Source organism: Leopardus geoffroyi, chromosome C3, assembly GCF_018350155.1.
Source record: "Leopardus geoffroyi isolate Oge1 chromosome C3, O.geoffroyi_Oge1_pat1.0, whole genome shotgun sequence".
NCBI classification, from domain to species: Eukaryota; Metazoa; Chordata; class Mammalia; order Carnivora; family Felidae; genus Leopardus; species Leopardus geoffroyi.
The window spans coordinates 59,311,912-59,328,873 of record NC_059338.1 but is presented as its reverse complement, the minus strand read 5'-3'; the positions used below and the strand labels follow the sequence as shown (position 1 = coordinate 59,328,873).

Here is a 16,962-nt window from a genome sequence, read left to right as displayed (position 1 = left end):
ATTCTCACGTGGTTGGTGCTGGTTTGGACTCCTCCAGACTGGTCAGGTTGAAAATTGCTCAGTGTCAACAACACATAACAGAGGTGAACTTGGCTGTCTTCATTGAAGCAGGATGATAGAGACTAGCTTACTCTGGTTGTAGGCCTGTGCGATGCCTATTGTGTAGTTTTCTGGCCCGGTTGGTTCCGTTGGAAAGGGCTTATTACTAACCAGGTCAGAGTTGGAGGTATTTGACGCATTTAAAGTACAAGAAAACTCCTAGCCGGAGACCTCATTTGTAACCCTGGCCTGTAATCTCTCATGTGGCCACTGTTCATAGGAAGGGTCAACAGAGCAATTACACTGTAGCCAGGGTAGTACCTTCTGCTAATGAGGACTCACAAGGGCAGGCTCTCCTCGGGGCGTGTGAGTAAAACAGAGTAGCCTTGTGTTTGTGTAAGAAGGAAATGGAGTATTTTCTTTAAAAGGAAAAGAGATCATTCTTTCATGTCCCCAAATAAATTGTAGATAGATTTAAATAAATATTTTAAAACATATAGAGGAAGCAAGCAGACCATTAAAAGGAATTTTTGAGTTCGAAATAAGTGAAAGCTCTCTTAGATTTGAAGCAAGAGAAGATCCTAGAAAGGAGGGAAAAAAAGTTCACCCAAATGACAATTTAAAGCTTATGTCCCCTGAAAAATAAAAGGAAAAAAGCAGATTGGAAAAATTATTCGTACTAATACAACAGACAGAGGCTTAATCTATAACAATTTATGAGCTCTTTGAGGATGAGGACAAGGAGATCATTAATACATATATGGGTTATGGATATAAATCCAATCGATAAAAGAAATACAGATAATAAATGACACGTGGGAAACTTTTACTTTGAGTAATAAGAGAAATTCAAATAAAGGTGATAGTGAAGTACCATGCACTCCTTCAATTAGCAAAACATTTTTAAAAACTGCCAACACAAACCATGTGGAGGCAACTAGCATCATGTAGTGAGAACCAACATTATGGTGTGTATCAAAAGCTATAGAATTGTTTATGGTGTACCCTTTATCCAGTTACAGAAAATGACTTCTGAATTTATCTCAACTTATTACAAGGGTGGGGAAAAGAATCACGTGCACAAAATTTTTCATTCTGGCGTTAACTGTGTTAGTGAAAACATAAATGAAGAAGCATCTGTTAACAAAGAAATTGTTAAATAAATTACAATATTGCCTCAGTCAGCCTTTGAAAATGATAATTATGAAACGGAGTATAAAATTATATATACTATAATTACAGTTAAAGTTGAGAATGTAGATCCGAGGGAGGGAGGTAATGGATAAGTTTAGGGCTTTGTGGGTGGTGACAGTACATATTCATGGAGGTATGCCTATCTTCAAATTCATCAAGATGTACACATTAAATATATACAGCCTTTTTTTATATGTCAGTCATACCTGAGTATAAACAAAGTTTACTGCTTTGATTTTGTGCCTTATGGTCCCTTCCAATGTCTTGATCATATCATAAAGGTTACTCTGATCGGTGAGATGCGTGCCTTGTAATTGAAGATTTGAAAATTGTTTACGATTTGTAAGAGAAACATTTATAGATGCAATAAACTTTGTGCAACAAATTAAAAATAGGATTAAAAAAAAGGAAAGAAATACAGGTCAACGGAAATTACAAAAGAAAACAAAAAAAAGCTATTAAGTTATTTAAACTGTAGATGATTTACTTTTCCCCCTTAAAATTGTTTTATTCTTATTATTTTTATCATACCGTGTCACAAGTTGGAGATGACGATAGTGGTAAACAAGATAGATATATGGTCCCTGCTGTTTTGAGACTCGTGGTTTAAGTGGTATATTTATGAAATAGAGTCTTTAAAATAAAGTCTGATTTATTATGTATACTCTGAATATGCATAAGATACATGCATTCAGAACACTTGAAAACCCACGTATCATGGGTTTCATTTTGGTGTATTTGTTTCCATGGACTTCCACGGAAACCTTAACTGGAATTCTGGCAGGCACAATCTCATGCACTGCCCTTCTCACGGGACGTTATGTCGTACCTCCCACGGTGTCACGTGGTCCTCATGGTTCTTTGTGAACAGAGCCGTTTCCTTAAGTTGTTCCCTTGTGACGCATTCCAGTTACAAACCGAGGTATCATTTTTGTGTGCTGGTTCTTCTCCTTCTGTTCCTTGTCACAGCCAGCAACCCCAACGCGCACAATAGCGGCAACCCCGATTCAGACACTTCCACAGAGCCAGTCAACACCAAAGCGAATTGATACCCCCAGCTTGGAGGAGCCCAGTGACCTTGAGGAGCTTGAGCAGTTTGCCAAGACCTTCAAACAAAGACGAATCAAACTCGGATTCACTCAGGTAGGACGAACCCACCCTTAACCTAGCTCTCCCTCCCCGACTAGGTCCAGGTATGCGCTTTACGTGTCCAGGGAAGCTTCGGAGGAACAGTATATTCCCTGGCCCTGTTTTTTGGTTTTAGACTGCGCCTTTTTCTTAGCCACTTCCTGCCCTCATAAATTTAGACTGTTATCATATATTCAGTTATGAATGTATGATTTAATGTTAGATTAAAACCTTTACGATTTCTCTCAGAACACAGGCCTCTGAAATCATAATTCGGATGATACCGATAAACGGTGAGGGCTTAAAAGATATGTTTGGGGCTGCTGTAACTGTAGTGAGGGTTTTGTTATTTGTAGAACATCTGGTTCTCGGCCTTAGGGCTCTGTCTGCAAGATTGAGAGAATAAAGATTGCAGGGTCTCTTATAGTAGCTGAAAGGGGAAAAGTTTGAAAGACTTGTTTAAAAACAGATTTTTGGGAGAGAGAGAAGGAGGCCAAATAGAGAGAGAGAGAGAGAGAGAGAGAGAGACACACACACACACACACAATAAGGCCAAATTGACACTAATTAAACAAATAGGAATCTGGTAAATCTGAAAAGTCCAAATGAATCAAAATCCAAATTAATTTTTTTTAATGTCCCCTAGCAGACAGCTTTTAATGTGGAATAAGTTTAATGGTTCAAACAGGCATCTGGGTATATAGCGTTTTTGTTCCAAGCACTACCACTGACTTACTCTTTGATTAATCTGTCACAAAGAATAGTTTTAAAGCAGGAAAAGAATTAAACGGGTAACAATGATATAAAATGATATAAGATCCTTAGATGAAAAAAAGTTACTGAAGTATAGATCAGGTTGAGTGTTTTTATGCAATCAGGGGAAACCTGATGTTTTCTTAGAATATAATTACTGTTTGAAGGTTAAGTCACGACTTAAACACTAAGTTGAAGGTAAAGTTACGCGCAGCAGTGGTAGGTCAAAACCCAGGGATCTGTCCCTGTTTGTTTTCTGTGTGTTTTTAAGAACAGACTTTTTATTCCTTATATTACTTTGGTAACTTGTTTTTGCTCAAAGAAATTAATTGTGTATTGGAAACATGAAATGATTTTTTTAAACAGGTGGAGTTTTAGAAAAAATGCAGTTATCTTTGTGAGGGGTTTCAGTTGTGAAGAAACACATTACAGTTCAGAAAGGTTTTAATGCTTTTGAAGCGCTTAAACGATCTGGCCTGTTTTTTCCAGAAGAAAGCTGAGGATACAACTAGATCGGTAGAGGTAGGTTAAGCTTGAACAAGTATGAGGTTGGCATATTTAGCAGTGCTGCAGCTTTTAGGCTATTAGCACAGCATACTCTTAGGTTCCCTAGGAGATTGTTGCCTCGGTGATACGCCAAGGATATTAAGGCTTTTAAAAATCTTTACCTTTGACCCACCTAGTGGTTTGCCTTTCTGTGGCATTTGACCCAACATATTGCCAGTGTTGCGTCTCCTGCTCTTTCTCTTTTAGATAAAGGAGCTTCCTTATGGTCTGTTGCTTTATGGTTTTATCCTATTATTTGGTATAATTGTTACTTGTTTTTCAGAATGACTTTGACTTGCCAGTGGCAGCATTTCGCAAAATTTAACTGCGTGGATTAAAGCATATATTTCTGGTGGAGGATGGGAAAATCAACCTTTGTTTTTAAGTCACACACTCCAGTTGTAGTCCTTCAAAGGTTGCTTTGTATCCAGTTTATTTATATATACACACAGGGGAACTTCCCTTCAACTTGCTGGTTTAAACAAAACCTCCCTATTCTCTGAGTAAATAGACATGTTATTAGAGGTTTTAAACAGTAATTTTCTAATTACTTAATTGGTTAAAGGATTGCTGTAGATGTCACTGTATACTTGGGAGGCATACCATAGTATAACACTTCTGTTGCGTGTAGCACATTCGTTATTTCCTAATCCCGATCTTTGTTCCTTTTTTTCCTTTTGCTCTTTTAAAAAATATCAAAGAGATACAACTTAGTTCAGATAATGTATGAGGCAGCTGCTCAAAACGTTTACAATTGTGAGGAAGAACCCAATGTGGTAATTACAAGAGCACTGAACTGAGCATCTATCAAATTAATGAGAATTAGTATATTAACTGAGAGACCTGTTGCTTTTTATTCATTTAAATAATTTAAATATGAAATAAAATTGTATTATAAATCTCAAGTGGATTTGTCATAGTTGTAGTGAGCTGATGGCATAGCTTTATTTAGGCACAGCTACCATTTAGGGCATTGTTTATTTTTATAATGATGTGATTTTTGATGGGTTATTTTTGTTTACTTACTAATTCTGTTACTTTTCATAGAAAGATATCATAGAGGTTTTTGAGAAATTCTTAGCAAATTATGTAGATACGGTGTCATAAGACATTTATTTTCATCTGACCACGACAACAGATCTTATACTCAAAGAATTGCAAGGTGTAGTTGGCCCCACCCAGCTTTCTAGAAAGCTGTCATCTAAACAAACAAAGTGGCCCAGAACATGAATATATGTGACAAACAAAGTATGTTTAGGGCCTGAAATACAGTAGGCACTTAGTGAATATTTGTTGATTGAATGAAGATTTAATACATATGTAGAGAGATCGATGCTGAACACCTGTATCTACAGATACACTTGTATATAAATATAATAGATAGCATTTACACCCCGCTCGCTCTATCCTGGTTCTTTCAGTTTTACTATAATTGGAAGGAAGTCAATGAGCAGTCCATTTCTGTTCTACTCGGAGATAGTATATTCAGAGTTGTCAATAAAACTTTCTGTGATGATGGGAATGTTCTGTATTTGTGCTGTGCGGTACGATAGCCACTACCCACGTGTGGCTGTTGAGTCCTTGAAAGGCAGCTAGTGGTGCGGAGGAACTGAGTTTTTAATTTACTTGATTTTAATTAAATCTAAATAGCCCCATCAGTTGAAGTTCAGATAATCTCTGTACCTTATTGTATTTTATCGTATAGTTTGAATATTTTTCCTCTGTTAAACTTCTTGTCAGAAGTCGTGCACCAGTAAGAAACTGGGAGTTTAAAAAACAACAAAAAAAAAGGTTTTTTCCTTTCCTTAACTACCACCTAATGTAGGTGCTAATAGGCAGTGTAGTGTCCAGAAGATGGATTGGTGGGGATAAGGGGGGAATCAAAGGACTGGGATAATCCCAATTCAAAATAAGTGTTGCCACAATGGTCGGGAGCTAAGTGTTTCATAGTGGTATTGGCCGGGTGGTGCTTAGAGCTAGAAATGTTGCCTTTCTGGCCTGCCACTAAACTAATTGAAATGAGAGCGTGAATCACTTAAACTCCATGAGTTTCTATCACCTGTATATAAAATAACTATTAAGATATGGCCTTTTCCAGCCTTAACAAGAGAGATTCAGCTGGAAGAAAAGTATTGTATACATTTCAAAGGTTATAGGCTTATAAAGAAAGTCATCTTTTGTAATATATTCAGGGGATCATTGTTCTATTGCTATAAGGTTACCAAGTTTCCAGGGCCCATGAAGGTTTAACTAAATGGGTCAAACCTCTCTACTGTGAATTTCTCTCTCTTTAATGGTTACAAAAGTAGTCTTTTAGGATACCTGTTTTTGTAACCAACTTTGAAATCCAAACTAAGGGTGGAAAATAGATTTTTCCACTGCTTCCAGAAATACTTTATGGGCCTGGGGTTGGGGGGGGGGGCGCTGAGGGGGATGGGGAATGAGGCATTATTTCTCAAATTTAAAATGATTTATAGGAACTTTGGTTAGTTCAGAAAGACCTGAAGTTATCTAGACAGTTACATCTGTTAACCCCGTAAGTGGTAACAGGTAACTGGTTTTAAAGATTATTTAAATCATTTTAGTTGTATCCATTAAGGGGCTTGTTAGTTCACTATCTTTTGAGACTTGGAAATATTTGATAATCTTGATTATTACGTGAAGTAACAGGAGGAGACTCAAAATGAGAGAAAATGGGAGTTATGAATTTTGTCCCAAATCAAGGCCTGACAGGCTTCATTGAATACTGTGCTCAACTTAAAGGTGGATGCTTTTGTGGGACCCTGGAAATGGAATGATTGTTGAGTCTTTGTCTAGATCAGTTACTGGGGCAGGAGCCTAGAGTGAAGACTTGGGACGTTAGTGAGACAAATCTCTCTCCCTCTCCCCCTCCTGCTCTGTGTTACCGTGCAGGGCGATGTTGGGCTCGCTATGGGTAAGCTGTATGGAAATGACTTCAGCCAAACCACCATCTCCCGCTTTGAAGCCTTGAACCTCAGCTTTAAGAACATGTGCAAGCTAAAGCCACTTTTGGAGAAGTGGCTCAATGATGCAGGTGAGTAAGTGTACGAATTTTACAGGGGAGTTGTTTACACCTGGGCTTATGTCTTCTAGTGCATTATTGGTACCGCAGAACATTGAAGCTCACTAACCTTGGGAGGATCAATATAAATTACGACTCCAAAAATTAGAGAACGAATTCGTTTAAACCTAGTAATTACAATGGACACAATCAGTAGTAATTTTTAGCCTTAGAATATTTCTTGTATTTGAGCCAGGTTAGGGATAGTTGAAGGAGAGGATGAGAAGTCCTAAGTGTTTACATACACTTGAAAAACACATTTATTGGTTCTTCCTTGATGATAATTCATAAACTTGTTACTGATCAGATTTCTGCTTTTTTACTGAAAATGACCACATATGGTTTATATACGCAATGGAATACTACTTGACAATGAGAAAGAATGAAATCCTGCCATTTGCAGCAACGTGGACGGAACTGGAGGGTATTATGCTGAGTGAAAACAAGTCAGAGAAAGACAGATCCATCATATGTTTTCACTCATGTGGAACTTGAGAAACTTAACAGAAGACCATGGGGGAAGGGAAGGGGGAAAAAAAATAGTCACACACAGAGAGGGAGGGAGGGAAACCATAAGAGACTCTTAAATACAGAGAACAAACTGAAGGTTGATGGGGGGTGGGGGGGGGAGGGAGAGGGGAAAATGGGTGAGGGGCATTGAGGAGGGCACTTGTTGGGATGAACACTGGGTGTTGTATGTAAGCAATGAATCACGGGAATCTATGTCCCCAAACCAAGAGCACCCTGTACACACTGTATGTTAACCAATTTGACAATAAATTATATTTTTTAAAAAATACTTCCTACATAAAAAGCTGAGCTTTTAAAACTAGCTGAGCTCGTTTTAACTTGTTTTATACTGAGTTGCCTTACGGAAAATTTGGATTTTGAGTCACAGAATCAGAGACTCTGAGAGCTATAAGGAACCACAGAGATCTCCTAGGCTTTGGTTGTCATCGTAAATGTGAACAAAAGTCAGGTCTTTGGAAAAGACAGACCTGTAATTCCCACCCTTCAACAGTCTGATCCATGGCTGTGGGTGAGGCCTCAGCATCTGTAATCTTACTGAGTTCCACAGGTGAGAACCTTTCATTTTACATAGGTTGTAAAGAAACGCAGAGATGTCTGTGATGTGACCAGGGTCATCAAACTAGTAAACTAGAACCTTGTCTAAACTTCAAAGAATTTAGAAAGATCTGTAGTAGTGAATGATGTTTTAATATGGGTTATGAAAACCCTTCTATGCTGGCTTTTAGCTTAACATATTTTGGTCCGTTTTGTTGTTACTGTTAATATATGTATCATATGCATGAGTCATGCTCAGCTAACTTGATTTCTGTGTTTTCTTCTTTCTTACAGAGAACCTCTCATCTGATTCAGGTCTCTCCAGCCCAAGTGCCCTGAATTCTCCAGGGCTGGGAATGGAGGGCTTGAACCGTAGGAGGAAGAAACGCACCAGCATAGAGACCAACATCCGTGTGGCCTTAGAGAAGAGTTTCTTGGAAGTTAGTAAAGTTTTTACTTTTCATGTACATGTGATTGTCTGTATAATATTAATATTAGGTGCTGTAGATGATGTAAGATGGACTTGTCAGCCTCGGTCCTTACACATGCTTATAACGTAGTGGAGAACATAAGACAAAGGAAGTTACCGAACATTGGAAGCAGAACCAGAGGCCTTCAGGGCTCAGGAGAGTCCAGGCGCGTATCTGCGTGAGCACCAGTGTGACAGAAGAGACCACAGCTGCCGTGGGATACGCAGGAGCTGCACAGGCGGGGAGAAGTGGGAGGGAAAGCACTTTAAGCAGAGGAAGTGCACCAGCAAAGGCATCCAGGGAGGAAAAACCTCCCAGATTTGGCAAAGCACAAATAGTGCGATTTGACTAAATTCCATTGTCTGTGTGCCTAGAATAGTCGTTTGGGACTAGGCCACCAAAGGCCATGGATGTCAGGGGTTAAATAAAGTTAGTTCTGGGCGCCTGGGTGGCTCAGTCCGTTAAGCGTCCAACTTGGGCTCAGGTCATGATTTCACGGTTCGTGGGTTCAAGCCCCACACTGGGCTCTGCGCTGACAGTGTGGCGCCTGCTTGCCATTCTCTCTCCCTCTCTCTCTGCCCCTCCGCGACTTGCGCTTTCTCTCTCTCTCAAAATAAATAAACTTTAAAAAAGGAAAATAAAGTTAGTTCTAACAGGTATTTAGCCTCTTTTGTCTTTGTTTGTTTGTTTGTTTGTTTGTTTGTTATTGTACCAGGCAACGTCACAATCAGAGCTTCCAAAAAATTGTAACTTCTCTAATTTAGAAAAGGCTTGAGCACAGTGGAAGGAACATTGAATCAGGAGTCTCTCCACTCTACCGCTTTTATTAACTATATCAATAACTGTGACTTCACTGTGTCAAGTCACTTGATTTCTTGTGCTAAAGTCCCTGTCTCTGAAATACCTGCCTTTCCTGCCCCGCAGGCTTATTGCCTACCTCGTGTGGTCCTAGTGAAATCATGTGCATGGAGCACTGACAACCTCTTAAATTCCTACTAACGTATAAAGTTGTATGGATTATGAATTTTATTCAAGATTAATAACCCTTAAGATGAAAAAATAAACATTCAAGAATACATCTTATTCGGGGCGCCTGGGTGTCTCAGTCGGTCAAGCATCCGACTTTGACTTAGGTCATGATCTCACGGTTCGTGAGTTCAAGCCCCGCGTCAGGCTCTGTGCTGACAGCTCAGAGCCTGGAGCCTGCTTCGGATTCTGTGTCTCCCTCTCTCTCTGCCCCTCCCCTGTTCACTCTCTGTCTCTGTCTCAAAAATAAATAAACATTAAAAAAAGAATACAACTTATTCTTATTTAATACAATTAAGTTTAACAACTATATGTTGATTAGAATGTTTATCTATAAAAGTTCTTTGTTGAAAGTATGGCCAGTATGGTTTTACATATATCCCAACTTCATCCTCTCATTTGTCCCTCTCCATTTGTTTATTTATGTCAGCAGTTTAAAAAAGTTATTCCGGGGGCACCTGGGTGGCTCAGTCGGTTAAGCGACCGACTTCAGCTCAGGTCATAATCTCACAGTCCATGAGTTCGAGCCCCGCGTCGGGCTCTGTGCTGATAGCTCAGAGCCTGGAGCCTGCTTCCGATTCTGTGTCTCCCTCTCTCTCTGACCCTCCCTCGTTCATGCTCTGTCTCTCTCTGTCTCAAAAATAAATAAACATTAAAAAAAAAATTTTTTTTTTTAAATGTTATTCTAAAAGATGGGTTTTTTCTCCTTTAGAATCAAAAGCCTACCTCGGAAGAGATCACCATGATTGCTGATCAGCTCAGTATGGAAAAAGAGGTGATTCGTGTTTGGTTTTGTAACCGCCGCCAGAAAGAAAAAAGAATCAACCCACCGAGCAGCGGTGGGACCAGCAGCTCACCTATCAAAGCAATTTTCCCCAGTCCAACCTCACTGGTAAGGATAAAAAATAGAGGACGCAAGCTCAGGGACTGATTTATATAATTTTACAAATGATCTATGAAATCAGTTTATTTCGTAATAGTAATTTATTGTGTATATGTATTCATGCTAAGTATGTATAAACTTGTATTTTAAATGTCGCCAAGGTAATTCAGTCTCGTGTCGTCGTTAAGCCAAGAACTTCCTGATCTTTCTTTTTTAAAGTGAACAATTTTAATTCTTTCCTATTTCATGGTGGCTCCATTATTCTCTTCTCTAGTGTGGTTTATAGGTTACTCTGCAACTGTGGGAGCAAATTTGCTGCTGACTCCAGTTAGCTTAAAAAAAAAAAATCTTTAGTTGCTTCTTATTCACGTTGGGTTTTAAAGCCCGTATTATTAAAGTTACATGACTAAGTGACAGCAAATTCCGAGATAATGATTAGCTCTGAACTTGTATGAAAACAACCATCTCCTGTCTTCACCCTCAGACATGTAGGCCTTTCACTGATAAGCTCATTGAGTAACTTCAGCCGATTGCTCTAGAACAGTATTCTAGGCTGAGGGGGCGTTCCCTACTCCTGCAACTCCCTTGAGCTTAAGGACGACCGCAAATGTGAGTCCACACTTCCAACCAGAAATTCCAGAGCTGGAAAGATTGTGGAGTTTGCATTTCTGAGCTTTCCTTGTTAATGTGTCTTATTTCATTTGAATGTCATTCTATCCGGGGATGCTTTTTAAACTAACTTCACCATTAAGAGTGCCCACGGAGCTGTGAAGTGAAGGTTGTGATTGTTGATTAGCAGGGCTTTCGTCATGAAGTTCATAAGACCGCAGTTATGACAGCTTCTCAGGCAATAGATACAGTTCTGTTTTATGTAGGTGACGATTTTGTGTTTGGGGTTTATTTGTACTAAAAGGAAGACAGACAGTATTTCTTACAAAACTGTGGAAATAGTTTGTTATTTCAAAAAGAAACTGTCAGTTTTTAAAATTCTTGCTTCACCTTCTTTCCATGCTATCATTTCATTAAGAAACAAAAACAAGACAGTCTTGTCCCCACAGGGTCGGAAAAGAAAAAGAAATCTAAGAACCCCTGATTCCCTGATCCCGTTGAATAGTTTTCCTGTGTAGATTAAGTTGATAAATAGCATAGTATTCCTTCCTTGCCTGTAGTATATCTGACTCCACATTATTGGAATTAAGGAGTTTTTTTTTATAATTTCTTTTAAAACCCTGGGCAGAGCCATTTCTAGTATCAGTGAAAAACCATCTTCTAACAGCCACCTTCGTACGTAGGTCTGTTTTCTCAATTCTGAGATCAAAAAATGATTATAAAATTATTTCCTCTTAGGGCTTTTTAATCATGTTGTATCTGAAATGTGAACATTTTTATAGGCAAAATACATCTTTGATGTGGATTTAAAGTTTTGATTTTTTTAACTGCTTTTGCATATTTTCACTTCTGGCCTCTAGGTGGCAACCACGCCAAGCCTTGTGACTAGCAGTGCGGCCACGACCCTCACTGTCAACCCGGTCCTCCCACTAAGCAGCGCTGCGGTCACGAGCCTGTCTGTCACAGGTAAGCAGCCGCCTGGCTGAGCAGCTGTTGAACACATGGTGGGCCCGTGACAGGTCTCTCTGAGAACTGTGAACTAAATTGTGAATTAGGGCTCTGACTGCAACTTTTTTTTGAAAGGCCCCGTATGAAAACCTGAACTCCAGAAAACAGGCATAATTAATTTCGTCAGAAAGAATTCTCTCACATAAAGATTTTCTTGTCTGTTCTGTTCTTTCCCACGTTACTCTTATCTTCGACATTGCTCCCGGAGTTATCTTTCAAAACTCCCAACTTTTTTCCAAGTAACTCCTCTCCTTAAAAACTTTCTTGCAGTGGCTACAGCTTTTTGTATTCAGGAAAGCATCCACATTGATCATCAGTTCATCGAAGGTTATTTCCAGTCGGGATCTTATCTTCCACTGGTCTTTTGTCCCTTTCATCCTCAACACACGGGAAGGTTCCATCCATCCTTTTGTAAATATCCCCACAGCCTACAACGCTACCCCAGCCTGCACTTCTTTCTGAAAGCAGTGACACTGCTTCAGTTCAGTTCTTTCTGGAAATACTCTTTAGCCTGCCCAGGAAACTCTTCATTCCCACCTGATTGTATTTTTTGTACCTCTGTCTTTCTCAATAGATTTTGCACTTCCCAAAAGATCTGAATGTTCTTTTTGCAATCTCAGTGTCTAGTTTAGTGCCTGATGCATTCGTTATAAAATGAATAAACTTTTTTCCTTTGGCCTCCTTTAAAAAACACATTTCCCAAGTACATTTAAAATAACTTAGGGGCGCCCGGGTGGCTCAGTGGGTTGGGCGTCCGACTTCGGCTCAGGTCATGATCTCACGGCTTGTGGGTTCAAGCCCCGCGTCGGGCTCTGCGCTGACGGCCCAGAGCCTGGAGGCTGCTTCAGGTTCTGTGTCTCCCTGTCTCTCTGCCCCTGCCCCGCTCATGCTCTCTCTCCTTCAAAAATAAACAAACATTAAAAAAAAAACTTTAGGGGCGCCTGGGTGGCGCAGTCGGTTGAGCCTCCGACTTCAGCCAGGTCACGGTCTCGCGGTCCGTGAGTTCGAGCCCCGCATCGGGCTCTGGGCTGATGGCTCAGAGCCTGGAGCCTGTTTCCGATTCTGTGTCTCCCTCTCTCTCTGCCCCTCGCCCAATCATGCTCTGTCTCTCTCTGTCCCAAAAATAAATAAAAACGTTGAAAAAAAAAATTAAAAAAAAAAAAAAAAACTTTAAAAAAAGTTTTAATTAAAAAAAAAAACTTTTTAACTTTTAAAAAAAGTTTTATTTTAAATAAATAAAATAAAATAACTTAGTGTTGGTGCACCTGAGTAGCTTAGTTGGGTAAGTGTCTGGCTCTTGATTTCAGCTCAGGTCATGATCTCACAGTTTGTGAGGTCAAGCCCCATGTTGGGCTCTGCACTGACAGCGTAGAGCCTGCTTGGGATTCTCTCTTTCCCCTCTCTCTTCCCCTCCCCTGCCCTCACAGTCTCTGCCTCTCAAAATAAATAAGTAAAAACTTTCTTTTTTTTTTTTTTTTTTAATTTTTTCTTTTCAACGTTTATTCATTTTTGGGACAGAGAGAGAGCATGAACGGGGGAGGGGCAGAGAGAGAGGGAGACACAGAATCGGAAACAGGCTCCAGGCTCTGAGCCATCAGCCCAGAGCCTGATGCAGGGCTCGAACTCACGGACCGCGAGATCGTGACCTGGCTGAAGTCGGACGCCTAACTGACTGCGCCACCCAGGCGCCCCATAAGTAAAAACTTTAAAAAAACAATAAAACAAAACAACTTAGTGTTGTCATCAGAAGTTTTTTAGGGGCACCTGGGTGGCTCAGTCGGTTAAGTGTCCAACTTCGCTTGGGTCATGATTTCATAGTTTGTGGCTTCGAGCCCTGTGTCGGGCTGTGTGCTGACAGCTCAGAGCCTGGAGCCTGCTTCGGATTCTGTGTCTCCCTCTCTCTCTGCCCCTCCCGCACTTGCTCTCTGTCTCTGTCTCACTCAAAAAAATGAGTAAACACTAAAAAAATAATAAAATAAAGTTTTTTAGTGATATATGATGCATAAGGCATCCTATAATTATTCACCAGGCTGACTATGTGCTAGTAAATCATCGAATGGATTTGTGATATTTCACAGTCAAGCTTGAATTTAACCTAGCGTTGGGGAATTTGATTTTCTTCACCCATGTTTTGAGTTTGTTATAACACTTCTTTGGCTCTATGATCTAACTGAATGGCTTTATATAGTTCTTAAGTTTCTAAGTTACTAGGAAATCTCATAACTTTATTTATTTAGAGTAGTACTCCTTGACCTCTTTTGGGTCTTAGAGCTCTTTGAAAGTTTGATGAAAGCTTTAAACTTTTCCCTTCACAAGAGAGACACACCCACAGGTTTTAGCAAAATACTAAGGATGTTCATAAATGACAACCCCCATCAGTCCCCACCTCACAAAAGCCATTTTTGGATGCCGTAGGAGTAGAGATTGCAAGTTAAGAACCCATGTTTGAGAGTACATAGTATTCAGCACTTCGGCTTAAGCCAACTGGTGGTGATTGATTGCTGTTGTGTTGGGCATCAGGAACACGAAATTCCTGCATCTGAGGAACCCACCATCCACCCTGACTGCCATCATCTGTTCACCTTCCCAACAAATTGTAAGTCCTGTTACGTTAGGTCTAAAGGTAACCATCTTTTGCAGAAAAATTCCTAATAGTTCAAGCATTAAGAACAAGTAGCTTTGCAGATTTCCTAAAAATGTCGCAAAAAATCTAAAACGGAAGGTAATTTTTAGGAGATACACAGACTCAATCTAGCTAAAACTTTTCTGTCAGTTTTTGATGATCCTAGCTGGCCAGTCATATTTTCCTAAACTCGGTTACTCAGCCCATTTATGTGGATTTAATTATAACTATTTCCTGAAATGTTGGTAACTTTTTTTGGAGTGAGTTTTTTCTTCAGTTCTTAAAAAGTTGGAACGTTATAAGAAACTCAAATAGGCATGGGGCGCCTGGGTGGCGTAGTCGGTTGAGCGTCCGACTTCAGCCAGGTCACAATCTCGCGGTCCGTGAGTTCGAGCCCCGCGTCGGGCTCTGGGCTGATGGCTCAGAGCCTGGAGCCTGTTTCCGATTCTGTGTCTCCCTCTCTCTCTGCCCCTCCCCCGTTCATGCTCTGTCTCTCTCTATCCCAAAAATAAACGTTGAAAAAAAAATTAAAAAAAAAAAAGAAACTCAAATAGGCAAAACAGTCACAATGAACTATTTTTATCCTGCCTTTAAAACATTTTTTTAGGGGCGCCTGGGTGGCGCAGTCGGTTAAGCGTCCGACTTCAGCCAGGTCACGATCTCGCGGTCCGTGAGTTCGAGCCCCGCGTCGGGCTCTGGGCTGACGGCTCAGAGCCTGGAGCCTGTTTCCAATTCTGTGTCTCCCTCTCTCTCTGCCCTTCCCCCGTTCATGCTGTGTCTCTCTCTGTCCCAAAAATAAATAAACGTTGAAAAAAAAAAATTTTTTAAAAAAATTTTTTTTATATATATGGGCAATTCTAATAGTGTTTAATGTGTGCTACTTTTTTTTTTTTACTTCTCATCTTACAGTTAAGTGTCATCCCTGTTACAGTTTTTTACATTTCTACCTTTTTTTTATAATCTTTTTTTTCTTTTTTTTGATGTTTATTTATTTTGAGAGACAGAGACAGTGTAAGTGGGAGAGGGGCAGAGAGAGAGAGAGAGAGAGAGAGAGAGAGAGAGAGAAAGAATCCCAAGCAGGCTCCAGTGCAGAGCCTGATGTGGGGCTCAAACCCACGAACCGTGGGATCATGACCTGAGCCAAAATCAAGAGTTGGATGCTTACCTGACTGAGCCACCCAGGTGCCCCTACATTTCTACTTTTGATTTGCCCTTATTGTATTGAATGGTTCTACCAGAATTTCGTAAACATTTCCATGTAATGCTATGATGGTTAAGTTCTACCTACAATGACCAGCTTTTCCATTTGAGTCCCACAAATATTGCATCCCAAGAAACCCCTCAGTCTCCCAGCCACAGAACTTATCTTTCTTGTTCGATATTGTATTCTTCCTAATCTAGCATACCATCTAGAATGTAAGCTACCCAGTAATTATTAAAGGAATGAAGTTTTCACTTATAAGTAATGCTATAATGAGGACCTTTGTACAAAACAGTTTTGTTAAGTTCTTTATTTTTAGGTAATTTCAGATGTACAGAAAAGTTGCAAGAATAGTTCAGACAAATACCAAATCTCTTCCCTTAGATTCTCCAACTGTGAAAATCTTACTGTATTTGCTTTTTCTTTCCTTTTGCTGTTTCTCTTTCTGTGTATGTGTTTTTCTGAACTGCTTTAAGAGCAAGTTGTGGACATGCTGCTTTACCTGTAACTACTTCATTGTGTATTATCTAAAAAAATAAATTACCATATATAACCAGAATACAGTTACCAAAAATCAGGAAATTAACATTGAGTCAGCACCAATATCTAGTAAACAACTCACATTCATATTTTGCCAGTTGTGCCAGTAATGTCTCTTAAAACACAAGAAGATCTTTGTTTTTTTAATGTTTGTTTATTTTTTGAGAGAGAGAGACAGAGTGTGAGTGGGGAGGGGCGGAGAGAGAAAGAGACACAGAATCTGGAGCAGGCTCCAGGCTCTGAGCTGTCAGCACAGAGCCCGATGCAGGGCTCGAAGCCACAAACGGAGAGATTATGACCCGAGATGAAGTCAGACACTTAACCGACTGAGCCACCCAGGTGCCCCTAGCACGAGAAAATCTTAAATCGTGCATTGCATTCAGTTACTGTGTTTCTTTAGTCTTATTAAACTGGGGACAATATGCGTCGTTCGTAGTACTTTAGTACATTGATTGTTTTGAAGAGCATAGCTGTTTACTTTGTAGATGTTTTGTCTCACATTTCCTCCTGATTAGATTCACATTACGCACTTTGGGCGAGAATACCACAGAAGTGATATTGAGTTCTCCTTTGTGCATGATATGAACACACATGTTGTTTATTGATCCTACTACTGCTGGTATTAACTTTGATAATTTTATTAAGGTGGTATAGGTCAGGATTCTCCATTGCATAGTTATTATTTTATTCCTCATAGTAAATGGGGGGGTTTGAGACTGTACAGATACCCTGTTTTTTTCTCAAACCTTTGTCCACTAGTGTCCATTGATGATTTTTGCATGGATCTGTTATGAT

General features: G+C 39.8%; 1 protein-coding gene across 3 annotated transcripts in view; it reads left to right on the top strand.

Moving 5' to 3' along the window:
* The window catches only part of POU2F1 (POU class 2 homeobox 1), a 178,112-nt gene that overhangs the window by 148,897 nt on the left and 12,253 nt on the right, over positions 1–16,962 (top strand). For all 3 annotated transcript variants that reach the window (XM_045453056.1, XM_045453059.1, XM_045453057.1), the window contains 5 exons: positions 2,203–2,376; positions 6,574–6,715; positions 8,102–8,247; positions 10,016–10,195; positions 11,656–11,761. In XM_045453056.1, the coding sequence (XP_045309012.1) occupies positions 2,203–2,376; positions 6,574–6,715; positions 8,102–8,247; positions 10,016–10,195; positions 11,656–11,761 (748 nt within the window). The remainder of the gene's footprint in view (positions 1–2,202; positions 2,377–6,573; positions 6,716–8,101; positions 8,248–10,015; positions 10,196–11,655; positions 11,762–16,962) is intronic.